The sequence below is a fragment of the Dermacentor silvarum genome, chromosome 2 (assembly GCF_013339745.2).
Source record: "Dermacentor silvarum isolate Dsil-2018 chromosome 2, BIME_Dsil_1.4, whole genome shotgun sequence".
NCBI classification, from domain to species: Eukaryota; Metazoa; Arthropoda; class Arachnida; order Ixodida; family Ixodidae; genus Dermacentor; species Dermacentor silvarum.
This window is the reverse complement of record NC_051155.1, coordinates 235561025-235583963: the sequence shown is the minus strand read 5'-3', so window position 1 is coordinate 235583963 and position 22939 is coordinate 235561025. Positions and strand designations below refer to the sequence as shown.

General features: G+C 45.9%; 1 protein-coding gene across 1 annotated transcript; it reads left to right on the top strand.

Moving 5' to 3' along the window:
• The first annotated feature begins 885 nt into the window (after positions 1–885).
• LOC119440753 (sodium/nucleoside cotransporter 1) lies at positions 886–22862 on the top strand. The gene is made up of 6 exons (XM_049663044.1): positions 886–1226; positions 9147–9294; positions 12170–12427; positions 13249–13410; positions 22299–22424; positions 22833–22862. Exons 1-6 carry the CDS (start codon positions 886–888, stop codon positions 22860–22862), a joined length of 1065 nt encoding a protein of 354 aa, XP_049519001.1.
• The last annotated feature ends 77 nt before the right edge of the window (positions 22863–22939 follow it).

Below are 22939 nucleotides of genomic sequence, written 5' to 3'. Positions count from 1 at the left end.
CTTCGCTGGCTTCCATCTTCACCAGTACTGGAAGGGCTCTGAATTTTAACAGCGGAAATGTTTAAGCTTTGCGTTTCTCCGCGTAGCGTTCGCAAGAACTCGCCTAGCGATGACGTCACTGCTCACAGCTGCGCCTCACTTCACCTTGTGATAGCCAGTCGATAGCCAATCAATAGCTAATCGATAATCGATGAATAATCTATAAATTCCGGAAAATGCTGGGGATGACTAGGTAGTGCTTAGCCTAGCCCAAATACCTGGTCAATACCTTGCGATAGTCGATCGATAGCCAATCAATAGCTAATCGATAATGGAACAATAATCAATAAATTCCGGAAAAGCATAACCCGTAAGGCCAGGACCAGCTAGGTGCCGATCAGCTCCGCCGTTTCTTTAGCCTTGCGCTACTAGTGCAAGCTACACAATTTTTTTGTATCTATCGCGTCAGCCTGTCGCGACTTCTGCGCAGCACTTACGCTTCATTGAATCATGGAGTGCATTTTAACTCCATACAGTGCAGTGCAGTACAAGGTTCTCCCGAAAGAAAACATATATACGCATAGATGTGATCGTACATATTGAGTTTAGTGTCCCTAACCTGCATAGTAATTAATGAGGGACGACGTGTAGGGAGGACTGTACTTCAAATTAATTTTGACCATCCGGGGTTTCTGTAAAGTGCACCCTAAAGCACGGTACATGAGCGTTTTTTGCAATCTGGGTGCATCGGAATGAGGTCGCCGGGGGCCGGTAATCGAACCCGCGTCCTCGTGCTAAGCAGCACGAACGCCAAAGCCATTGAGCCACCGCGCCGGGTCTCCTGCAACGCGACTTGTGCCTCTTCTCCCTCCCGCTACATGTCGTCTACTCTTCTAGTACACTGTAATGTCGTCGCAGCTGGTGCCCACCGATCCCTCCATGCACTCGGAGATGGTGATGCCGTCGCAGACGACCAGCGCCCGCTACTCGCTTGACGGCTGGCGGCGCCACTCGCAGCAATGGCGCGCTGCGCAGCGCCTGAGCCAGGCCCTGCTGGTGCTGGTGTACCACGCGTACCTGGCGTGGTGCGTACTACACGGCTGGCACCGCGGGGGCTGGTGCAGCGGCGGGCGCTTCCTACTGGCGCTCACGCTGCTCGTCTACGCCTCCCTGGCGGTGTTCGGCGCAGCAGCGGTTCTCGAGGCGGTCACCAGGAGTAGACCCGGTCTCGGCAGCCTGTTCGCTTGGTGAGGGAAAGGGCAGGGGGCGCGTACGGTAGGATTTTCTAGCGCCAACGTGGTCCTAGAACATGTAGCTGGATAGATTTAGCATAACTGAAACGTTCCCTTCGGACGCTTATGGAAAGCTATTTGCTTTACTAAATAAATGTGGCGCTTGGAGGTGTATATTTGTTTCAGTGAGCACATTTAGGTGGCGTCTGTTGTTTCATCGCGTAATTCCGTAGAGAACAGAGCCATTAATTGTAGCGGTAGTATAGGATGCTATGCATTTAAGCCGATTCGTCACATTTATGGTGTCTCCTGCGGCGCAAGCGCTAGCGTGGAAGGCGACTGTAATCCTCCTCTCCCACTTCTGGAGCCCTCTGCCGCAGCCGACGCACGGAGGGAGGCAACGTGGTGTTGGGAGAAGGCGGTGACAGGAAGAGGAAGGTTGTCGCTCCATCACGGCTTCTAATCTCACGAAGCACCACCTTCTGTATATAGGAGGTGTTGGTACGGCAATGCTTGACTTAGAGCATGATGTTAAGCGTACGCGACTGATGTGACCGCTTGTGCGCCGACATCACGAGATTTCGGAACCGTGCTACAGTGGCTAGCCGTGCTGAGACGCCAGGAGTCACCGCTGGTTCCACGTGGCACAAAGACGATGGACACTATCAGTAATGAAACGCTGGTCGCCTGCGTTGAGGCTGGGCCTGCACTTTCGCCAGCGCAGCACACGCCCCATAAGAATAAGCACGCGATGAGTTGCTTGGGGGCCGAGGTGGCGAAAAATGTGATGCGCAACTCTGTCGTAACAGGTAATTTAAGGCAGATGCTGGGGCTTGTTGGAGTTTAAACAAAGACATGTTCCACCGTGTAAGAAAATACACCCACCAGTTGTGGGTGTATTTCGACCGCCACGAGTCGACGGCGGTGCAGCCGACCGCCACGAGTCCACTGGCTAAGCGCACTGCGGGTCGCTGAGGACAATCGCGTTTGACTTACGTTTAGCGCGTCGTAGGCACCTTGCAAAATCGGAGGTCGTGGCGTCTACGTTATGTTAATATCCAAAGTGAAATTTGAACTGCACGCCACAGCGACATTTAGAAGGCGGAGCGTTGTGGCCCCGCCCCACTCCGCTGTAGCCTTCGCAGTGCAAGGCATTGAAAGAACGAGAGCACAGCGAAGGCCGTGTTTGATTGTCAATAACTTCGCTTCTGCTTAACGCATTGAAGTACTTTTTGCCGGCAACGTATTTCTGAAGTAGCCTATTTAACCTTCAAATGCTTTTCTCCACTTCACCAAAAAGTGGTTCAGGGCCCCTTCAAATATTAAGTTCCCTCATACCCAAGCACGAACGTTTCTCTCGATGGTGATTCTAGCAGCACTGCGCTACGCTCAAGGAAGCGCTCACTTGTGCGCGTATCGCGTGACTACTCGCTCTTCCCTGCGTCACTCGTGTACGGACTCGGAGACGCGTACGCTCGCGTATACGCTTAGCCAGACGCGTATCCCGTGCTCCGTGTGGTCGGGCCTTCTAGATGTCCGACCGCTCTCGCGCAAGAGCACGCCTTTCTCAGAGCTATATAATGGTTTGCATTCGGCGACGAACAGCACCCCGAAACTCGCTCACGCGAGAACACATGTCGGCGATGAAAGACCGATCACCATCGACTACAACGAAAACGAGCGAAGGAGCCAAATAAAGTAATTCGCTTTAAAATCCCTCGTGCCCCATATACAGTAATTTCATATAAAGAAATGAAGATCCCATAGAAAAAGCCTGTATGTTCCCATATATCTAGTCGAGCCTATTAATTTTCTCTCATCGATAAACGAAGGAGCAGCCGGCACAAAATCTGCTACTTGCAGCATCTTGAAAGAGTGGCTGCCCCCCTCAACGTTTCACAGCAGTGTACAGCGAATTCATGTTATTGTAACGACTGCATTATACTTCACTTGAATAGCCACAAACGGAAACGAAAGCAACAGCATACATTAGGGTAAGCAAAAAAAAATAAAAAAAGCGAGAAACAACTATATTTCATTTGCTTACTCTCATGATCGTACAGGCGTTACAGAGAGGAGTTGAAATAAAGCAAAATAAACAAGTCTAACAAAGTAGCACGTGGTCACAGACCGCAAACTTGAACGTTTCATGATCAGTGATGCTAACAACGGAGGCAGGAAGGCGATTATAGACTTCGACTTGTTTTAGGAATGAAGGGTCCGGAGTACACATCGCTCTTACATTTTGGCCCCCCGATCTACCTTTGATGAGCAGTGCGAGATGACAAATTGCTGGGAGGTGAGAAGAGATACATTCTCAAATCGTTATTAGTGTAACTTATCCAGTGAAATAGGCATAGGTCTAGTAACTAGGAACGGTAGGTCAAGTTCGTGTTTCATGCGAGCAGTGCTAGCTTAGCGAGCGTAACTAGAAATGATAAATCTAGCAGAATGGTTCTGGACAGGTTCTAAAGATTGTGTTAGCGAGCTAGTGTAAGAGGTCCCACATGGCCGAAGCCTACTCGAACTTAGAACGAACAAGTATGTTAAACAGTAGAACTTTAAATGAGACGGGAGCAATGCGGAAATTCCTACGAAGACAACCAAGATAACTTTTAGCTTTGTTAACAACATTCTGAATATGCTTAGCCACGACATGTTATTACTTGTACATTCGTTATTAGTCAAACTGTTTCATAACCCACATGTCGTACTGAGAAAAATTTTTACTAAGGCCACACTGAAGGATGGATTTGTCAGACTCACTAGAAATTTCCCGCTATAGAACACATTCGTCAGCAAAGAGCTTTACACTATAGGTAACAGAATCAGTCAGGTCAGTATAAATAAGAAAAAGGAAGGACCCTAGGACAGACCCCCGAGGAACACTTCATGTTACACGACATGATTTGCAGTCATGGTCATTAACATTCAATTCATATAAGCAGGCCACGATCAGGGTAGTGTACACGAAGTTTCAATAAAAGTAGAGCGTGTGAGCCGGTGTAAAATGTCTTGGTGAAGTCAAAGAAAATGCAATCAATTACTGAGGATATATCAAAAGCGAAGAACAAATCATTAGTGAAGGTTAGTAATTAAGTCTCACGAGAATAATGTTTGCGAAAACCGCGCTGCTGAGATGCAAGAAAATGATGAATTAAAAAAAAGAACTAAAAAGGTTGCAGTAGATTGTATGCTCAAGTAACTTGCACAAAATAGAAGTTAGAAAAATCGGCCGGTAGTTTAAAGGGTTATGAACATCGCCAGACTTGTGGACTAGAGCAATCTCGCTGCATTGCAGTCATATGGGAGCGTTGAACTCTACGAAGACTGGGCGAAAATATATGACAAAAAATAAACAAAAAAAACAATAATAAATAATAATAATAAAAAAGATGAGTACGCTTCCGTACTCTTAAAAATATTTAATTTATGAGCTGAATGCCTGCCGACGAGGAAAGTTTAGTATTTCTAATGAATTCGCAAATTTCATCGACGTCACTAGAAACGGCTCTTTGAGGGAACATAAAAGAACGTGCACACGGAGAAGTAGCAGATTGCGCCTCTGAAAAAGATAGCGAAAATATATTGTCGAAAGCAGTTGAACAATGCTCGCGGGGGACAGGAATTCCAGCGTTTGCTCTAAGGGCTATTTCTTCAGCTTTACGTACGTTGATGACTTTCCACAACTTCTTAGGATTAGTTGTAAGCAGATAAGGTAGAGCTTAAGCAAAGAAAAAAAAAAAAAAACAGTAAAACTTGGCTGAGTGAACTCGGCTTTTTTTTTTTTTTTTTTTTATTCCGGAACAACGGCAGTGTAAGCAGATTTCGCAAAAGCTTCCTTAGACAGCTTGAAGCATCGAAAACTATGTTTTTTCTTATTAATTATGTGCTTTAAAGATACGTCAAACAAGGGAGCCCGATTAGATCAAGATAACAGGTGGGTCGGAATATACTTTTCATTAGCGTTTTAACCTTCTTCGTGAAAAGAAGCGAGTTTTCTGCAATAGACCTTTCCCCCTAACTGTGGAAAGCAGTAGTCAGCAAAACACTGTAGCTCGTTATTATTGAAGGAAACATCTGCTCCACAGTTGTCACGAATTTTTTTTTACGGTATTTGAGAGGTCGTGGGTGTGCGTTGTGGGATAGTGAAATGAATTGTAGAGTGATCGCAGAAACCAGGAATAACTGACAAGGCTAAAAAAAAATACCGGAGATATAGTGATGAAGTTTTTTGAGCGTGTCCCAGCAACCATACTTTATATGGGGCATATCATATGGGGAATGTCCCTTACGATATACAGGAACATAGGGATGCTTATATGGGATTCCCACGTGTTCATAAAATCACATGGCACGTGTCCCATCATCTGTTGTATAAGAACATGCGGGATGTTATGCGGGGTCCCGATATGGTCATATAACATTATCGGACGTGCAGCATATATGGATCTGATCGATAGGGGTAATTTAGAAACGCAAACGTGCGCTGGAGTACCAGAACCCGTATGCTAGGATGGCTGCGCTGGCAGCGCTATCGTATTACTCAAGATTCGCGAAATTTCGCAACCAAGAAGCCTCGTTTTTTTTTACTCGAATGCACTAGAGCGAATGGGCGTCTCATCTCTCACTTCGCGTTGCAGCAATTGCTGAGGAGCGCTGCTGGAGCACAGCGTATTGCTCAACTCGAGAGGCGGTTCTCTACTGCACGCGTCTGAGGCGAGGAATAACTTTGCGTCATAGGTCGTTTGGAAGTACGGAGGCTATGTTGTGCCACCAAAAATGAAGTCAAGGGGTGCGCCAAGGAAGGCGGAAAACAAGGGAATGAAAAAACAAAAACAAACTTATAAGCGGTTGGAAATTTCGGTTGCGCAACGAACAAGGGCCTTCCCATGTTCGAGCTTTCCCTTTTGACAGATGCATATATTTTTTTCTACATTGTCATTACAGGTTCGAATGTGTGTCAGAGGTAACGCCACTTACTTTGGATATGTGGCAGCAAGTCACCGACAACCTATAAGTTCATGGAGATGTCTTTTGAGTAAAACTCTCGTCTTTCACCTGAAATCAAAGCGGCGCTAGTGGAAGTTTATGCGTACTGAACTTACCTATCTATTGAAAAAAGCAACAACTCAAGGTTACAATCCACCTGAAGTACAGCTTGGAACTACGAAAGAAAGCCGAGCTATAGGGCACCTGCACATTGCGGATTTTTAAGCAGCTTATTTAAGTTGCGCAGCCTTTATATGGAGCTCATGCATTGAATGTTCACACGGAAAGCTGATCCCGTTCGCGAGGCCTCCAGTTTAAAAACCAGCGCGAAAGGTCGCAAACAAAAGTGACAAAAAGATTAAGAATCACAGTCTACATGGTGACACGTGCACAACAGCGCTCGTGCTTTGTATATATGGTCACTTTCTTTTCCTTCTCCTTATTTTTTTGCCCGCGACCTATTTTGCTTGTTTTTCATCATGAAGCAGATATTACAGCTGTTTTGCGCACGAAAATGATAAAGTATGCGGTGTGACAACACTGCAGTCTGAGTACCCTTATTAACAATGTGAGGGATCGAGCTAATTGGTATTTCATGACCAAACTTCTTTAGCGCACGGAAACCACGGACGTACACAAAAGCCACAAGCGCTATGCGCGTCTTTTATCTTTTGTGCCCGTGGTTTCGGCACGCTAAAAAAAGTTTGTTCCTTATTAGGTTTCGTTTCACTTTGTTGTTCATCGTGATACTTTGGCGCTATTATCGAACTACGCATAACATTTTTTTTCTCGCCACAGTGCTCACAATAAACAGGGTCTCATCCAAAGGCTCGGCAATGATTGTTGTAGGACTGCGCATTTGCCAGAGAGCGAGCACGATGATCTCTGCGAGGTACTCTTAAGAAGAGCCCATCTTTTTTTTCTTTGATTGCGCCGCCCACTTTCCATGGCCACTTTGTAATCACTTTGTAAGCTTTTCACGGTTCCACGGGCGCACTATATGTTTGCCGCCCCAATTAAAGCGATGTAAGATTATTTTCTCTAAATGTGAAGCTACGAAGACGGTGGCGACACGAGATTTCTGGGAACCTGTAAACAGACAGGGGCGCCCGAAAGTCACGGTATACGATAGTCCTTGCAGCAGACTCACAGTGTGTGCCGTCATTTCTTTCGACCAGCCCTCGTATTTAGGTCAGCTAATATTTGCCTGAATGTTACATTCTCGTTATACGCTTCCATATGCCGGGTGTTTCAGCGAACACTTAAAAAAAATGTAGCGGTTGCCTGTGGCAGATAGCACAATTCTAGTTCATGAGCTGGTCTACTCGAAGAGGCGGACATTACTTGCGCAAAAATATTGAAATGCATAATCGAGTTCAAGTGAATGCGCCTTGCGAACTGCACGGCTAGAATTTGTAAATTGCAATATGGGTCATAAGGTATAATTAGGTGAAACCAAATTAGTGAGTTTTTCTTGATTAGTCGAGTGTGCATTTTATTTTTTTGCGCAAGTAATGTCGGCCTCTTCTAGTAGACCAGCTCATGAACTAGAATTATGCTATCTGCCGCAGGCAACTTAAAAAAAAAAAAACAGCAGTTTCGCCCGAAAGGCGAAGCATAGATTGCGATAGCAAATTAGTGGACAGGTATACAAAGTAAGGATAATAGTTTTATCGGCCGTATAAACTTGTAAGCATAGGCACACTAACTAAATTAATAAGCATGGCGTCATGCGCGCACAAGCAAACATGAACGCATCTCACTCGATGACCGCGGAAAACTCGATGTCAAAATGCTAGAGTGAATCAGCGCGGGAGCAGCAGCGAGCAAATTGAGCTGCGTGCCGGCGCTCGCATCAACGCGATGTTAGCCGCGAAAACACAGGGAGCGCGGACTCTGCCCCCACCGCAGTTGGCTTTCAAGATACAGCCGCGCGGGCGGGTCCCTAGCGGCGCAGAACGCAGTAAAGCGCGGCCCCTCCTCCACCTGCCTACCATCCCTCCGGTGCGTTGCGCGCGACTGTGTAGGGGATCCCGAGGCTTTTTAAGTGCCTGTTATGACGGATCACACGTGTGAGACTGCTGCAATGTCTATCGCTCGTTAAATTGCTGCATGTGCACACTGTAATTCCGTTTATACTTAGCGTCATTAGTGGACACGTTGCTCTGTAGCACTATCTTTGAATTTTATTCTTATTTCGTGCCTCAAGATGGGGGGAGGGGGGGGGATGTTTACACAAAGAAATTCAAGTTGTAGCGGCACTTTTGGAGGAAATTAATGACAGGCGGCATGCATTTTGCAAGCGGAAGCGAGTAGCAGATGCGGAACCATTACAGAAGCGATAATGAATGCCCAGCCTCAATGGGAAAAAGGCCATTGGGACATTCGTGCTCATTAATTAACAAGGACAAGGTGTGCGGTGCTGTAGCTCTGACACACACACATACAAAAACAAAGAAAGAAAACCACGGAGGACCGAGTGACTCCACACTGCAAGTCACGGCATATCACTTGAGTTTATGAACACAATTAATTGATGCATGCAGCACGAGTCTAATTAAAACATACTTCCTGCGTTTCCAGAAGAATGAGCACATTATAACTTTAAGTAAAAAAAAAAGGTATCTCCCTCGATCAAATTACATGCAGAGTTTCTGGAAGAACTAGTGCATCGAAAAAGTTTCGATGACGATGAAATTACCACCCTGGGCCCCAAACGACACCGGCAAAACAAACGTTTTAAGTGCGGCTGACTATGTAGTTTCAAATTTTGAGACAATGAACGGGTGCGTAAGCTTCGAGTTTTAAACTCTGCGCACAGATAAAAGAAGAAGTGTTTTTCCCTCAAGTTTCTTTCGGGTGTAATTTGCTCGCTTCGATTCTATTACTAAAATGATTCCACTTACTCTCGTTCTCGTTTGATACTATTTATCTTGACTGCAGGAGGAACAAAATATGGGGCACGTGTCTGGCGGTTCTGCTCGGGGGAATGCTGTGGGACATAAACGGGGAATTAAAGCGAATGTCTTCGCTGGCCGGAATCGTCCTCTTGCTGCTGCTGGGCTACATGTTCTCCAATAATCGCAATCAGGTAATGCGGCGCCCCTTCTTTACTCACTGTCTGCTCAGGCTCACATGAGCATATATCCCAGAACTTTATATAGTTCTGTGCTATACACGAGCGCTTTCTCCTCGTTTCACGCTGTAATAGTTTTTTTTTTCTTTCTTAGCTGCCCCATTGTTGTCTTGTAATTACGTGCAGTAACGGTCCATGCGCCTCTGGCTATCCATTGAACAATCACTAAACTCAACTGCTCTCTGATGAAAGTGCAGAAGAACCTTTCCTGCGTGAGACAATATCTGCACCACCCGTAGCGGTGGCTTAGCGGCTATGGTGTTGCGCTGCTGAGCACGAGGTTGCGGGATCAAATCCCACCGCGGCGGTCGCATTTCGATGGGGGCGAAATGCAAGAACACCCGCATTCCGTGCATTGGAGGAATGTCAACGATCCCCTGGTGGCCAAAATTAATCCGGACTCCCCCGCTACAGCGCGTCTCATTATCAAATCGGGGTTCTGTCACGTAAAATCCCTGAATTAAATACAACAATATCTGCGCGCACGCTGGCTGTGCCTTATTAAAAAAAAATATTCCGCTTCGTTTACCACTGCATGTGGTGGTTAACACGAAGTGTTAGCGAAGAAGCGGGAAACGCTAGCTACGTAACACTTACGCTAAGCGTTATACGATACGATGTGGAGAAGGAATGAAATTGGTTGCAAACGTAGGCTTACTGACATCTTCCCGGCACCAAGCAATGGAAATGTTTCAAGTTAATAGCTAGTCGCATTGTGGATACAATAATGAAGCAATGAAACTGAGCAAGCTACAAAGACAGCTCAAAGAAAACTAGGCCAGATTAGAGGTATGATAATGTCTAATACACTGAAAAAAAAAAGGAACGCTGCAGGTATATTCATGCGATTATGATTAACGGAGATGTAAGAGGTAACTTTGATAACTTCGCAGAGAACTAACTTGTGTGGATGAAATGTATATAAACGTATGCCAGAAGGATAGTAAAGTTGCTGATAATGATATCTGTATATCAGCAGTTATAAAGGACTGTAACTCCAACTAATCGCGTCACTCAGTTCAAACAATGCGTATAGCTGCTCTGGGCCATTTGTTAGCTTGCCGATGAGAGGCTTTCAGGAGGTAACGTTCATGTTTTTGGATGAAAAGCGGAGGAAGTGAAAAAAAATTGCCCCCACCTCCCCGAAGGGAATCGTGAGGAAATGCGAATGCCTTTCTTGCGCCGAGAGTACACGGCGTAGTAATTTTAATGGCGTAAATTAATGACTAGACGAGGATTTGTACCGTAACCATTTATTTACACATTCATCAGCACCTGTTGACGTTTCTCCGCCGCGTCTCGAACACGAACTTCAGCGTTCTCGGCTTGCCGTTGACGTCTCACAGCGGCGTATCGAGCACACATTTCCGGATCTTCGGCTCGGCGTTGGCGTTTCGCAGCGGCTTCCCGAGCACGGAGTTCGGTATCGGCAGCTCGCTTGCGTTCGGCATCACGCGCTCTTCGCTTCGCAGCCTTGTCTTCCGCTTCTTCTCCTCCGGTTGATGATGACGTTGAAGCTACTGCAGTGACGTCACCTCCAGCGAGAGGTGTAATGCTCGGGTTGGATTGTATTACACTTCTTGCTAGGGGTACCGTTGCCGTCAGACATTCGCCTTCACCGACTTCTGCCATCGCCTTGGGAGGCTCCCAGCCAGCGAACGGTCGAGAGTGAGGCGCGCGCTTCACTCCATTTATATATACGTGCGAGCGAGCGAACGGGAGAGTGGGGCGCAGGGAGGAGAGAGAGCGACGAAGCACTGCACCTACCCTCTCCTACACTCTCTCCACACACGCGGGAGCTCCGCCGAGTTCCCGCGATGCAAGCGCCCTCACACGCCAGAGCGCGCTCCTCCTCTCCACTCACTCTCCGCTACTCCGCCCGCACAACTGCTCCGGTTGCTAGGGCCGAGTATAAGCGCGCCCGCCCGCAGCTGTTGCTATGGGAGAGGGAGTGAGAGCGGAGAGATTACACCTGCCGGCGCGCGGACACCGACAGACGCCTGACATGCCCCGACTAAGAAATGCATTCGCATTTAATATCTCGGTCAGAACGATGTCTCCTTGGAGAAGTGGGATTTCATAGTCGCGCGCAGGTGCATATGCTTCCTGTCACTCAGCATCTTCGCTGATACATGTGACCAGCGCGACGTATGATAGAGTTGCTGACTGTTGGCCTATACAACGTTGTCATTTGTACTCGGCAAGCAAGCTTTATCGTCCTGATGGGGAGAGAAGGAATCTCCAGGTGAAGCCTTATCTGCTCTTATCGCAGTCCGTCAGCATGCCAGGGAATATTTTTCTCGTGAAATGAGAATCGGAGCAATATTGAAACGTATCATCAGGTTAAATATATATATATATATATATATATATATATATATATATATATTACTATGCAGATAAATACGCTGTTTGGTACCTGCCAACATTACGTGGCAACCACGCAAAGAAAATGAAAGCACGGAAAACACTGTAGCGCTTGCACTGTACTTTGCGCAACCCGCCGTGGTAGCGTAGTGGCTAAGGCGTTGCGCTACTAAGCCCGAGGACGCGAGATCGAATCCCGGCGGCTGCACTTCAATGGGGGTGAAATTCAAAAACGCACGTTAAAGAACCCCAGGTGGTCAAAATGAATCAGGAGTCCCTCACAACCGCATGCCTCATAAGAAAATCGTGATTTTGGCACGTAAAACTCCAGACTTAATTTTTACTTTACCTGGTTACCGCGCAACACCAAAGATGATGTGCAAAATTACTTGGTGAGCGAGTCGAGATATTCATTCCTGTTCGTAATACCTTGACACCGAGAGCAATCTTCTGAACGGTGCAGATCTCGTGGGGTCCAGTGGTGGGCTGCATCGCAGCCACTTTTCTAGCCGGCCTGGTTCTTCTTCGGTTCGACCTAGGAGCGCCTCTGGCGACCTGCGCCGTGAGCAAGCTGCGTAGCTACGTGTCCTGGCTTACGGCTGGCGGGCGCTTCGCCTTCGGATACCTGGCGCAGGGGGCGAACATGAGCCGACCCCTGACGAACGTCACGCCCGTCGTACGAGACGATGTCGTCGATATACCGCCTGTGTTCGCGTTCAGCGTGAGCCGGCTCGCTCATTTACTCGGGCTTTCACTCACTCACGCACTCAATCAATCAATCAATCAATCAATCAATCAATCAATCAATCAATCAATCTTGTAAAAACACATGACTTAACACAGTTGTACCACCACTCTCAAAGAGCAACAGCACCAACAACCGGACGAACTGGGTGATAGAAGCTGGCCTGCCAACAAATCCACAGTTTAAAATAATTTAACTCCGAACAGCTTTTTCTAAATATAGAATAACACGAACAAGCATAGCGTTATAATTTCCTCACTGATGTCCCTCTTCTTCCAACCTCAAAGGTACGTTATAAGTTCGACACCCTAACTGTAATAACAAATCAAAAATCACCAGCCCTTCCCCTGTCGAGAAAATAGGGGTAAGCGAAGATTGTAGTGTGTGCATCTGACATTCCTGGTGATTTCCTTTCTCTCTCTTTCTCTCTCTCTTCCTCTCTCTTTCTTTCTGTTTCTTTCTTTTTCTTCTTTCTTTCTCTCTCTCTTCTCTCTTCTCTTTCTTTTTGTCTCTGGTAGTGCCATTGAGCTGGGACCCTTTCTGCAGAACCACCAGGATCGGCCCACTTTTCAGTGGGCCGATCCACCACCACCACCGCCGCCGAGACTTGTGATCCTATAAAGCTTCGCTTAATAAGACATGTTGCCTTTGGCGGTTACTTCACCTTTCGGTCGCTTCGTATAGGACTGTTCGTATAGGACGGTCGCTTCGCAGGACTGATGCCAGTGCTTAGAAAAGCGTGCATGTCAGGCTTACGCACGAAGCTGTTAAAATATACTGCAATGACGTGTACACAGGTGCTGCCCTCGCTCTGCTACATGGCTACGCTCTTGCGGATATTGTACTACGTGGGCTTCATGCAGGCCTTTCTAGGCAACATCCACCACTACGTCAACGTTGGCCCAAGCTTCAACTCCTACGAGGTCTTGATCGCACTCGTCAGCGCTGTGAATGGCCCCGTAAGTGGCACACACATAGACATAAATAAATTTCAGTTAAGCAACTCAGGTCCTGCGCTGTGGCAATAAAATTGTACTAAAAGTACAAGAAATAAAAGTACATCGTTGCTTTTGAGCGCATCGGCGTTAGGTTAGTTCTGCGATTTAACAATCTTAAAGGATGTGATAACTTTCATTGGGGTGCCATTAATTGCACAATTGCCCGGGCGTTGTAGCCAACTTTGTAGTTAAAGAAAGCTGCATACTAGCTTATTCAGAGTGAAGGTTCGTGTCGGCAGCAAGAGCCCTAAATTTGTATGCGAAATGGTTGTTGGTGTAGCTAAATATGCGTAACTATTGATCAACAGTGGATGAACAAGAGAATTTTCAGCTCGAAAGCAAACGTTTCGACATGGGGGCTTGTTTTCGTCGGGACAAATCCTTTTGCCGAAATGTTGACTCTAGGCTGACAGTCGCCCTGGTAATTGGTAAGCTTATGTCTTCGTCTTCGTGTGAACCCATCGTCTGGTTTGGACTTATTCCTTCTATGCTACTGATGCATGCACTGAAGAGCAGCGGACAGGCGTGAAACTAAATGAGTGAAATGCGAAGGAAATGCCATGCAGAGATGCCTTAGCTCTATGTGCATAAATATTTATGCAGGAGAATTCTCCCCAAAATGACACTGTCAGGTTCACTTTTGAGTCATTTACTACTGGTTGTCAACTTAATCGTATGATGCCTACCGATTAAAACGCCAGTGAACGGATATGATTGTTGGGGTTGCATGTTTCGAAACAAACTGCAGCGGCGCTGTAAAAGCCTCAATCTCTCGCCATTTTCGTGCCTCTTTTTAATTTTTGTTCTCTTTTTTAGCACTCAATTTTCTTGCATCGTTCTTTTTCAGTCGGTTATAGCTTCGTTGAAGTTGTAATTTATTTATTTCTTGAGTTCATGGTGGCAAGGTTTGAGAACTGGGCTTGAGAATGCTGAGTTTCTGTCCACGTAAGCGGAAGTGCCTTGACCTCGCAACTGACAGATTCGACTGATTAATTTCAGCATAGGCGTTTCGCAAACCACCTCGGGAAATAAGGATAGCTGCAGTGCTGTCCGTCGTGGGGTTCGGCCAACGCGTTTGGACGACGCAATATCAAAGGAATCATATACGCTTGCGCAAGCGAGTGAGCATAAAGCACTCCTTGATTGTACCGGGCTCACAATTTGTTCCGCCAGCGCTGCCAGATTGTGGCTGTTCATTACGGTGCACCGCCCACACGTAGACGAGCCAGAGACTTCGACACGCTTTGAATGATGACTCATTAGGATTATCATGTATTAAGACACTGTTATGAAAGACGTAAGTGGCCAACTAATAAGTCAGTTCGTGGAAATTCAACCTTCCTAAGCTAGTTACACGTGCCTTTCAATAGTAAACATTGACGCAGAGCCTCATTTAACCAGGCGTAGGCGCCAAAGTCGACTGACATGTAGTCATAGCAGCAATATTGATTGAAATTACTTCAGACCTTTGCTTGGTTTCTCATGAAAAGAGAGAGTAAGGTGCTGCTGCTGCTGCTGTTGTACACACGAAGTGCCTCGAGCGGCCAGTCGCGCGACAATTCTGCGTGTATTCGCGGGCTCCTTTCACACTCGGAAAAACACATTTATGTAGCACGTATTGAACAACAGAAAGCTGTATCGGGAGTTTTTCATGTTGCTCTACAATTTTCTCATTGACACTTTGATAATTAGTACAGTACTTCTCGAGTTAGATAATTAATTACAATTAGCTAATTAAATCTCAGTAACGAAAAAATTACTGGCGGCTACTCCACTGTACTGGAAACAATACACACTAGGTTTGCTTCGCGTAACGCCGCGCCTCTTTTTTTTAAATCGTGCTGCGGGATAGCTGGGAAACCCTGTATACAGTAAATGATTGTAAGAAGTAAGTCCGTTATAAATTTTTTTCTGCAGAGTTAGCTACCAAAGATATACGACAGGAACTTCTCAGCACTGCATGGCGAGCACATGGCTACCACGGCGTAGACCAAACGGACCCATCCAAATTTTCAGCCATGGTTCAGCCACTGTCTACAACAGAGTCGACAACAAAATCGGCGTTGGATGTTCATTTTTTAGAGCGCAGCTCTTAGGCGCCTATTCCTGCGTTGAGCGTCGGCGTAACCGAGCGGCAGCGGCGGATGAAAGACGGCGATAGCGAGGAGAAAGCGGAGGAGGAGGCTATGGCGAAAGCGTGAGAAAAAAAGCGTAGTGCCGCGGAAGACGGGCTATGCGGCGACGATGGTTACAACATGGCGCCAGAGTAGCACGCGTCGTCTGGGAGGTCTGTATGCGGCGGCTGCTGTGAATCGCGCCTATACACGTCACCCACGCGCTGGCTCTCGCTATCTCCAGATTATCGAGGCAGTCGCGCCACATTTCGCTCCGTTTGCAACATGCCGCATGAGACAGATTGTCTGCGCCAGCCAATATATCCCGAAATGAAAACAAATTTCGCATTAGAGAGTATCGTAATCGTCGGTGAATTTTTTGCTGAACATTTTACAGGCTACTCGTTATTTGTGCACTTTCGGTGCCATCGCACCTCCTTCGCTTCTGCCTAGCGATGACCACTACATACATATAGGCAGCAGCAATACATACAAACACACGCCCGGCTACATGCTCGGTCATTTGGGAGCAAGGGCTTTCAGTATACTCTAGGCACCCGTTAGTCTGAAGACTGCCGAGACGCTATATGAAAGCAAGCAAAGAAAAACAAAAAAGCGCTAGTCTCCTGCAGCTTTAGCTGTATTCTTCTATTGTGCGTACAACGTTGGGATTTTCCTTCGGTATTTCTCTCTCCTTTCTTTTTTTGCCTTATCTGGAATGACTTCCTGTTTCTCCGGTTTGTCATACCACTGAAAAAAAAAAAAAAAACTGGTATCTCGGTGTTTCACTCTACTATACAGTGTTCTTTTTCTTTTGTCGCGGATTATTTTGTTTTTGTTTCTTTTTATTCGGGAGCACAGGAAAGTTAGGCGAAGACATTATGTGGGGTTATGAGCCAACATAAATGAAACGCTGGGGTTAGTGCTGTCAACGATGATCTAACATTATGTTTGAACTTCGAGATGCCAAAATTCAGTCGATTCAGTCTCGTTGGCGAGGACGCGAAGCACCTCTCATATGTATGGCATACAAACCCACACCATCTGTGTACTAGGCCTTTTACGTCTTCGGCGAACAGACTTCCGTCTGTATGGGGAGAATACGATGAAACCGGCATTAACATTTGACTCATCTCGGTTTAGCTTTGAGTGGTGAATTAATGATATGCACCTTGCCGGCGAATTATCGTGTAAACAGCCACTGAGTTTCTAGAGCACCCTTCACACAAGCATGGCCGAGTGTGCAGGTAAAGTCATATCTGTCAGCCTGTGGACATCCGGCTGCGCAAACATGGTAGCTTTAGTTGAGAGGGTCTAGCCCTGAAATACCAAATAGTTACTTCAAACGAGTGTAGCATGATGCGCTGGACCTTGCTGGTCTTATTCATTGAGAGACTTCATTGAGAGACTTAACTTCATTGAGAGACTTAACAGAATAATGTGAAGAGGCGTGTTTACTGCGCACGTGAGCGTAAAGAAAGCGCCATGCTTGCATGACGGCCGTGGTAGTGCATTGCGTTAGATATATATAAATGCATGGACAGGGACAATGTTCTAGCAAGATACATCGTGAATTATCCTGACTTCTGTCACTTTGATTCCTTGCGTATTTATGGGAAATTGATGAACACGTTACTAACAGTGATATATGTTGTCAGGTACTGACGTTTTCTTTTCCTTTCGTTTCTGGCTTGTTGATGTAAAGTCTGCTTCATGTTTGTATCGGATTTCTGCACTAGAGCTTTAAGTGTCGATTTCCACCGACGCCTACGGGCTTGGCTTTGATGTCGTTGCGAGCCCGGCGTCCCCGTTCGTGCGTGAAACAGTCAGATAGACATAATGTTGGCCACATGTAGAAGATATAGAGTGCAACCGTGCAGTACATGCATAAAGACAACTAATGCGAAGACTTTTTGCATCATGCAGTAGCAACAAAAACTGCATTGTGAGCTCTCAAGGTCTTGCCCTCTCAGTGGTATTTGTTGTACTTGACCAAAAAGGGCAGTGCTGTCGGATGCAGTGTTGCATGTCTGCAAGCTTGCTAGTGGGACGGCTTGGCGTTAGCATCCGTTGTAATATGGATCGTAAACGAGGCTTTATTGCAAAAACAGTTCATGTCGCCCCTCGCTTTCCTGTATTTATTGTCATCTGTGCCTGTGGAACTTGGGAATAAAAAAGTGAGTGGGGAGGGCTTGTAGGCGCGAGCGAGACTTCTGGTTTTAATCGTCTGATCGCAACAAATTACATATGAGCACTCTTAATACAAAACTGTATGATAGGAGTTAATGACCTTGTTGGGCATTCGGTTTAGATCGCCTGATCAAGATAACTTGCATATAAGAGTCTATGATAGGAGTTAACGACCTTGGATGAATTATTCCCAAGCAGCTTCATTTGCGATAGGTGGGCAAAAGAGCTGCTGAGCTTTACTTAATGAAAAAAGTTAACGTCACTGGCATTGGCGCGTCGTGAATAAAAAGAATAATACGATGAGTACCTTGAGAATAAAGCCATGTTTTCGCGCTAATCGGTTCAAGTTGTCGCAAGGCGGGGCGCGGCATTTACAGAAACCATATTCTATAGGCGATGCTAAACGACCTGTTTTGCGATCCGCTAACGGCGTTAACGAGGGCTATAGTAAGCGTATATACTGTTACATAGCAGCACCTTTGACTAACGTCTTCTCTAACGGGAGGCGTTTTCATGAAAACAAACAATTTATGGCCGCAGTTTCAGACGACCTAAGCACGTATAATGAACTCATTGGCGCCCGAAACGACGGCTCTGCGCAGTTTTCGTGCTCGTGATATCGTTGACGGAACACAGAAGGTTACTGCAGCTGACCGCTAATTGTGTAGCGCAGCTCTAGCTGACCCAAGGCTTAGCGCAAGGTCTGTGAACCAGACGAAACACATGCTGTTTAGTTTCAGTGTCTCGTGGCAAGGCGGTGTCTGAATCCTGTGACAATAAAGCATAGACCGTTTTGTGGGTTGAAGGCGATATAGATAAACGCTGTGAGTCTCGGTTTCATACCACACAAATTAAATGTACGGGGTGTAGCACCTGCTGTTTACACACTTATCGCATTTGTTTATAAACATTATAGACTCGGCATTCAATGAGCCGTGTGCCGTGGAGATAATTACCGTTAATGTTTGGTTTTGTGATATCGGAGTCCCTCCCTGCCGGACAAGTACTATACTCGCATCGTAATTTATAGTTTCCATTTCTACTGTAAAATGAATTCTGGTGATTGTTAATACCAGAAGCAGCAGGCCAGACACACGCTCCTCCGGCCAACCTCTCCGCTTTTCTTCTTATTAAATATTATTATTTCTCTCTCTCTCTCTCTGATATTCACGAGTCTATTTTAAGGCATGAAATGGCGCGCGTGCATGCTAACCCTATAAGATCGCGTACAACGGCCTCCGTGTAGTGGCCGGTCACTCAACAAATCCACAAATCAGCACACAACACATACTGCTTTTCGCGTAGAGATTTCAATTCATTGTGCGCTCGTCTCGACCGAGACAGTTGCGCAGACACGCTCTGACAGCTCTGACTCTCCCAGATGGCGCTGGCTTTAATTTGCACTGCTGCCTCGGGACCTTCGGTTTGGGCACAATTAGGCAGTTTCATTTTTTAGCGAGCCACCAGTGCGGCTAGCTGTCATCGCGCTCGCGGGCTGCGCATCAGTAACAAGCCGCGTTCATTTTCCAACGCAAACCGACAGTGACTCTCTCAGCTGGAAGTCTATAAACCCGCCTTCGTTCTCGGTTCATCTGTGGCGCGATCTACAGATATATCGATTATGTTCGTCAAACAAGCCACGTGGTGCACTCTCTTTACGACTGCGAGGGTTGTGTTCGGAATAGCTAGGTATCTTTCAGTAATGTAGAACTGTCAAACACACACCAAAAAGTACAGAAAGGTGAAATGATTGAAAGAATCCGACTGATTAAATGGCTGGACAAGTGTAGCGCCATTGAACGAAGCGAACGGTAGAGAAACCTCCGAAACAACCGCTCACAACATTTCTGAGAGATACGATAATGGCGGTGCTAATCGGTGCGCAGCAGGCACCGTCTGACGATTTTATGAATATTTTGATTTCATGTGGCTTTGAATGGTTTGTTATTGTAAAGTAAGTGGGCGGCTTGTTTATTGTCGGAGCAGCACTTCCATTTTACAACACACTAGATCAATGCATTCATATACGGAGCACAGCCCGCTCTCCGCTCGTCGCGTTTGATGCAACGATGAAATCTGCTCCCGAAGCTTGCGGCGGCTGACATTATGGTAGCTCAGTAGTCGATGTTCCGTATCACATAGAACTTTGTTGTCTTTGCTTTAATTTTCGCTTCGGAAAACGTCTTGTTTCAGCATATTCACTAGAAGTAGGGGTGTGCCAATATTGTAAATTAGGAAAAAGAATCGAACAGCATCTGCTGCTCGATACACATTCGATTGGCGAGTTAACCATTCGAAGTTGTCAAATATTCGTATCTTTTGATTATATAAGGGATAGAAGCACTTAATGGAGTCTCGAGGTAGACAGAGCGATGGGTGTGAGCTGTTCCGAATGATTCAGCAATTTCCTAGGCATTCCGTAAGGATGGATCTCCTGTAGGTAGCCTGTATACGAATTTTTTCCGATTTATTATTTAGCCAGTCTCACCATGCTTGCGCTCTTCTAAAACATTGTGCGCTGCTGCAGTATCACACTTCTCTCCTTCAGCTAACACAACACTGTACGTGCATCTGTGGACATGCTGTTTCTCTTGTTTCATTACTCTCATTATCAGGTGCCCCAGATAATTGAATGCTGTTGTTTATAATCTATGCTGCTCGTCAGTTATTCGGACGCCTAATTGTGACCGGTATTACATGCATGTGTCATTGCATATGAGCTTGATTTCTTTTTCTCAAGCGGACTGCGTGCGAAAATTGTATTTTATGTTGCTTATGAAATGACAAAATATTCGATATTTCATTATATATTCGGGGTTTGTTTTTCTCTAATATTTGCATTCGATTCAATTCGAAAATTTCATTACTATGGCACTCCTAGCTAGAAGACAATGATTAGTTAACCACTTATTAGCTATATTAGCTGATGTCAGCTGATGTAAGAGCTTGCCGTAAAGATAACCTCTTTAGATCAGCAATTCGTGTCTTTTTTATCATACAATCTGTAAAGGCATTTTGCCGTTAATCAATTCTTTCTTAAAAGCGACAGCAGTGAAGTGCAGTTTCACGATGGTGCCGCAGGGATTTCAAGTATGAATAGTCATATACAACGTAATGACCTGTGGAGTTTCGACGCCTAGGCCATCTTCATGTCGAAGGATGGCTGTTAAAATGATTTCATGGACAAAAATTATTTGAAGAACTATATAACTACGCGGCGTCAAATACACTTGTTGTTGTCTTCTAAATAACACACTTATAAAAAACGCTTAATCTTCAACAAAACTTCAGCGTCATCTATGCCCACCGTTGCGGTCAGTGTCGAACGAAACCTGTGTATCATTATAACATTGTTATTTCACACAAATTGTGTGCGTGCTGCATTCGATTATTCTGCTGAGACCCGAAGGCAGCTCGAATGGCCTTTCAAATCGGTTCTTATTATCGACTGGTACGTTAGGAACGTGAACCAGTTTTATTTTTAAGTACCATGGCTACTTGTTGAAAGCAACACATCCGTGTACGTGGACAAAGTAACAGTCTCTCCGTGTTTCCCGAGGTAACAATCACTTTTGTTTTTGCATACTCCTGAGGTAATGACGTAACAATGTGTGGTAAGTTGGCCATGGTGATGCGGATATTTGCGCCGTCTTGCAGTAGCTTCGGAGCGGACATCACGGGCGCTTTTCGTCATCTGTGACGTGACGACACAGTGATCCAAATCAAACTAGCTGAAATTTTCTCGAACGTTGACGGCACGAATATGGCTAAACCATTTCAGCATACTTCCAGAGGCAAGCATCTGTCTTCATATTCCGGTGAAAAATTTGGAGGACGCTTAAGCTTCGCCTTCAAGAGTGAAACGCGATAGCATTCAAAGATCCTTGACTGTTTCTCACACTTCCCGGCAACTGCAGCTTATGTAACCGTAATGTTTACCGGGAAACGCTGGCGGTGAACGCTATGCACGAAGGCGCGCTTTCTGGTAGAAACGCGGCCTCTTTCGTGGGCCAGCCTTCTTTTATTGTTTGCACCATTAATATTTCAGCCTGAGAAGATTTAGCACAAAAGGCATGCGCTGTCGGTGTTTTGTTTCATGACAATTGTTTGTGGGCTGTCACCTCAAAATTCCGTGGAATAACTTTGTAAAGAATGCAAGACAACGTGTGAGCAACTTTAGTGGTAAAATATATTTGGAGGGCCTGCGTGGTTGGGGATGATTTTCTCGGCCGTGGGCGACAATGCCGACGCAAACGCCAGATTTTCGGTGACACGGGACCCTAAACGCTATCGCGTTAATATATAACGACTACATAGTAACACTAACGTCCTTGCGCGCCTTATTATGAGCAATAGGAATTGATGGATTGCTGGTGGCGCGGCGAAAAGCCACGCTTTAGTCTGACACTAGCCGCCAGGTAATTTTCGGCAGAATCGAGGAAACTGCGAACGAGACAGCAATATGACGACTGGCACGACACTTACATACGAGGCACATATTTGCGACGCCCGCACGTGAGTATATGGTGAGTGTTCTGCACGCAGATGGAGTCGATGCTGCTCGTGCACCCGTACCTGCTGACCATGTCGAGATCCAGCCTGCATTGCATCCTCACTCTCGATTGCGGTACCGTCTCGGGACGGCTTATACCAGTCTACGTGGACCTCGGGGTAAGGCGTCGCGCGTGTCTAATTTTGCTAAAGGGGTTGAGATTGCAAAGGCATAACTGGAAGGTGAAAATACTTGTTTTAAATAGTAGAGCCTTGCGTAGGTTGTGGTAACTTTGGTTCTATCTTTGATCATTGTCTAGCCTTACATAAGCTTGTTCTGCCAGTCTGTATAATCTGTATAGGCATTTACCTAAATTTATTGTATTCTCCGTGGACGTTATCCCAGAGAGGAGTGTTATGGTCTATAGTCTAGACGCCACCTGCACACAGATCACAGTCTTGTAGGTAAGCAATTGAAAGTCCAATATCTCGAGCCTCAGAACCAGTTCGTAGAATTTAGGTCTTGTCTAGTGACATTGCACGTAATAATTAACAATTTTTCATTGTATCTTTGTTGCCCATGTGTAGGCAAATGAAAAGAAATTTAAGCCAGGGTAGCCGGTAAGGTGTTTATATAGACAGGATGTATGTTATAGATACAGCCCACTCTTATAGCCTATAAAGCTACAGCCCAT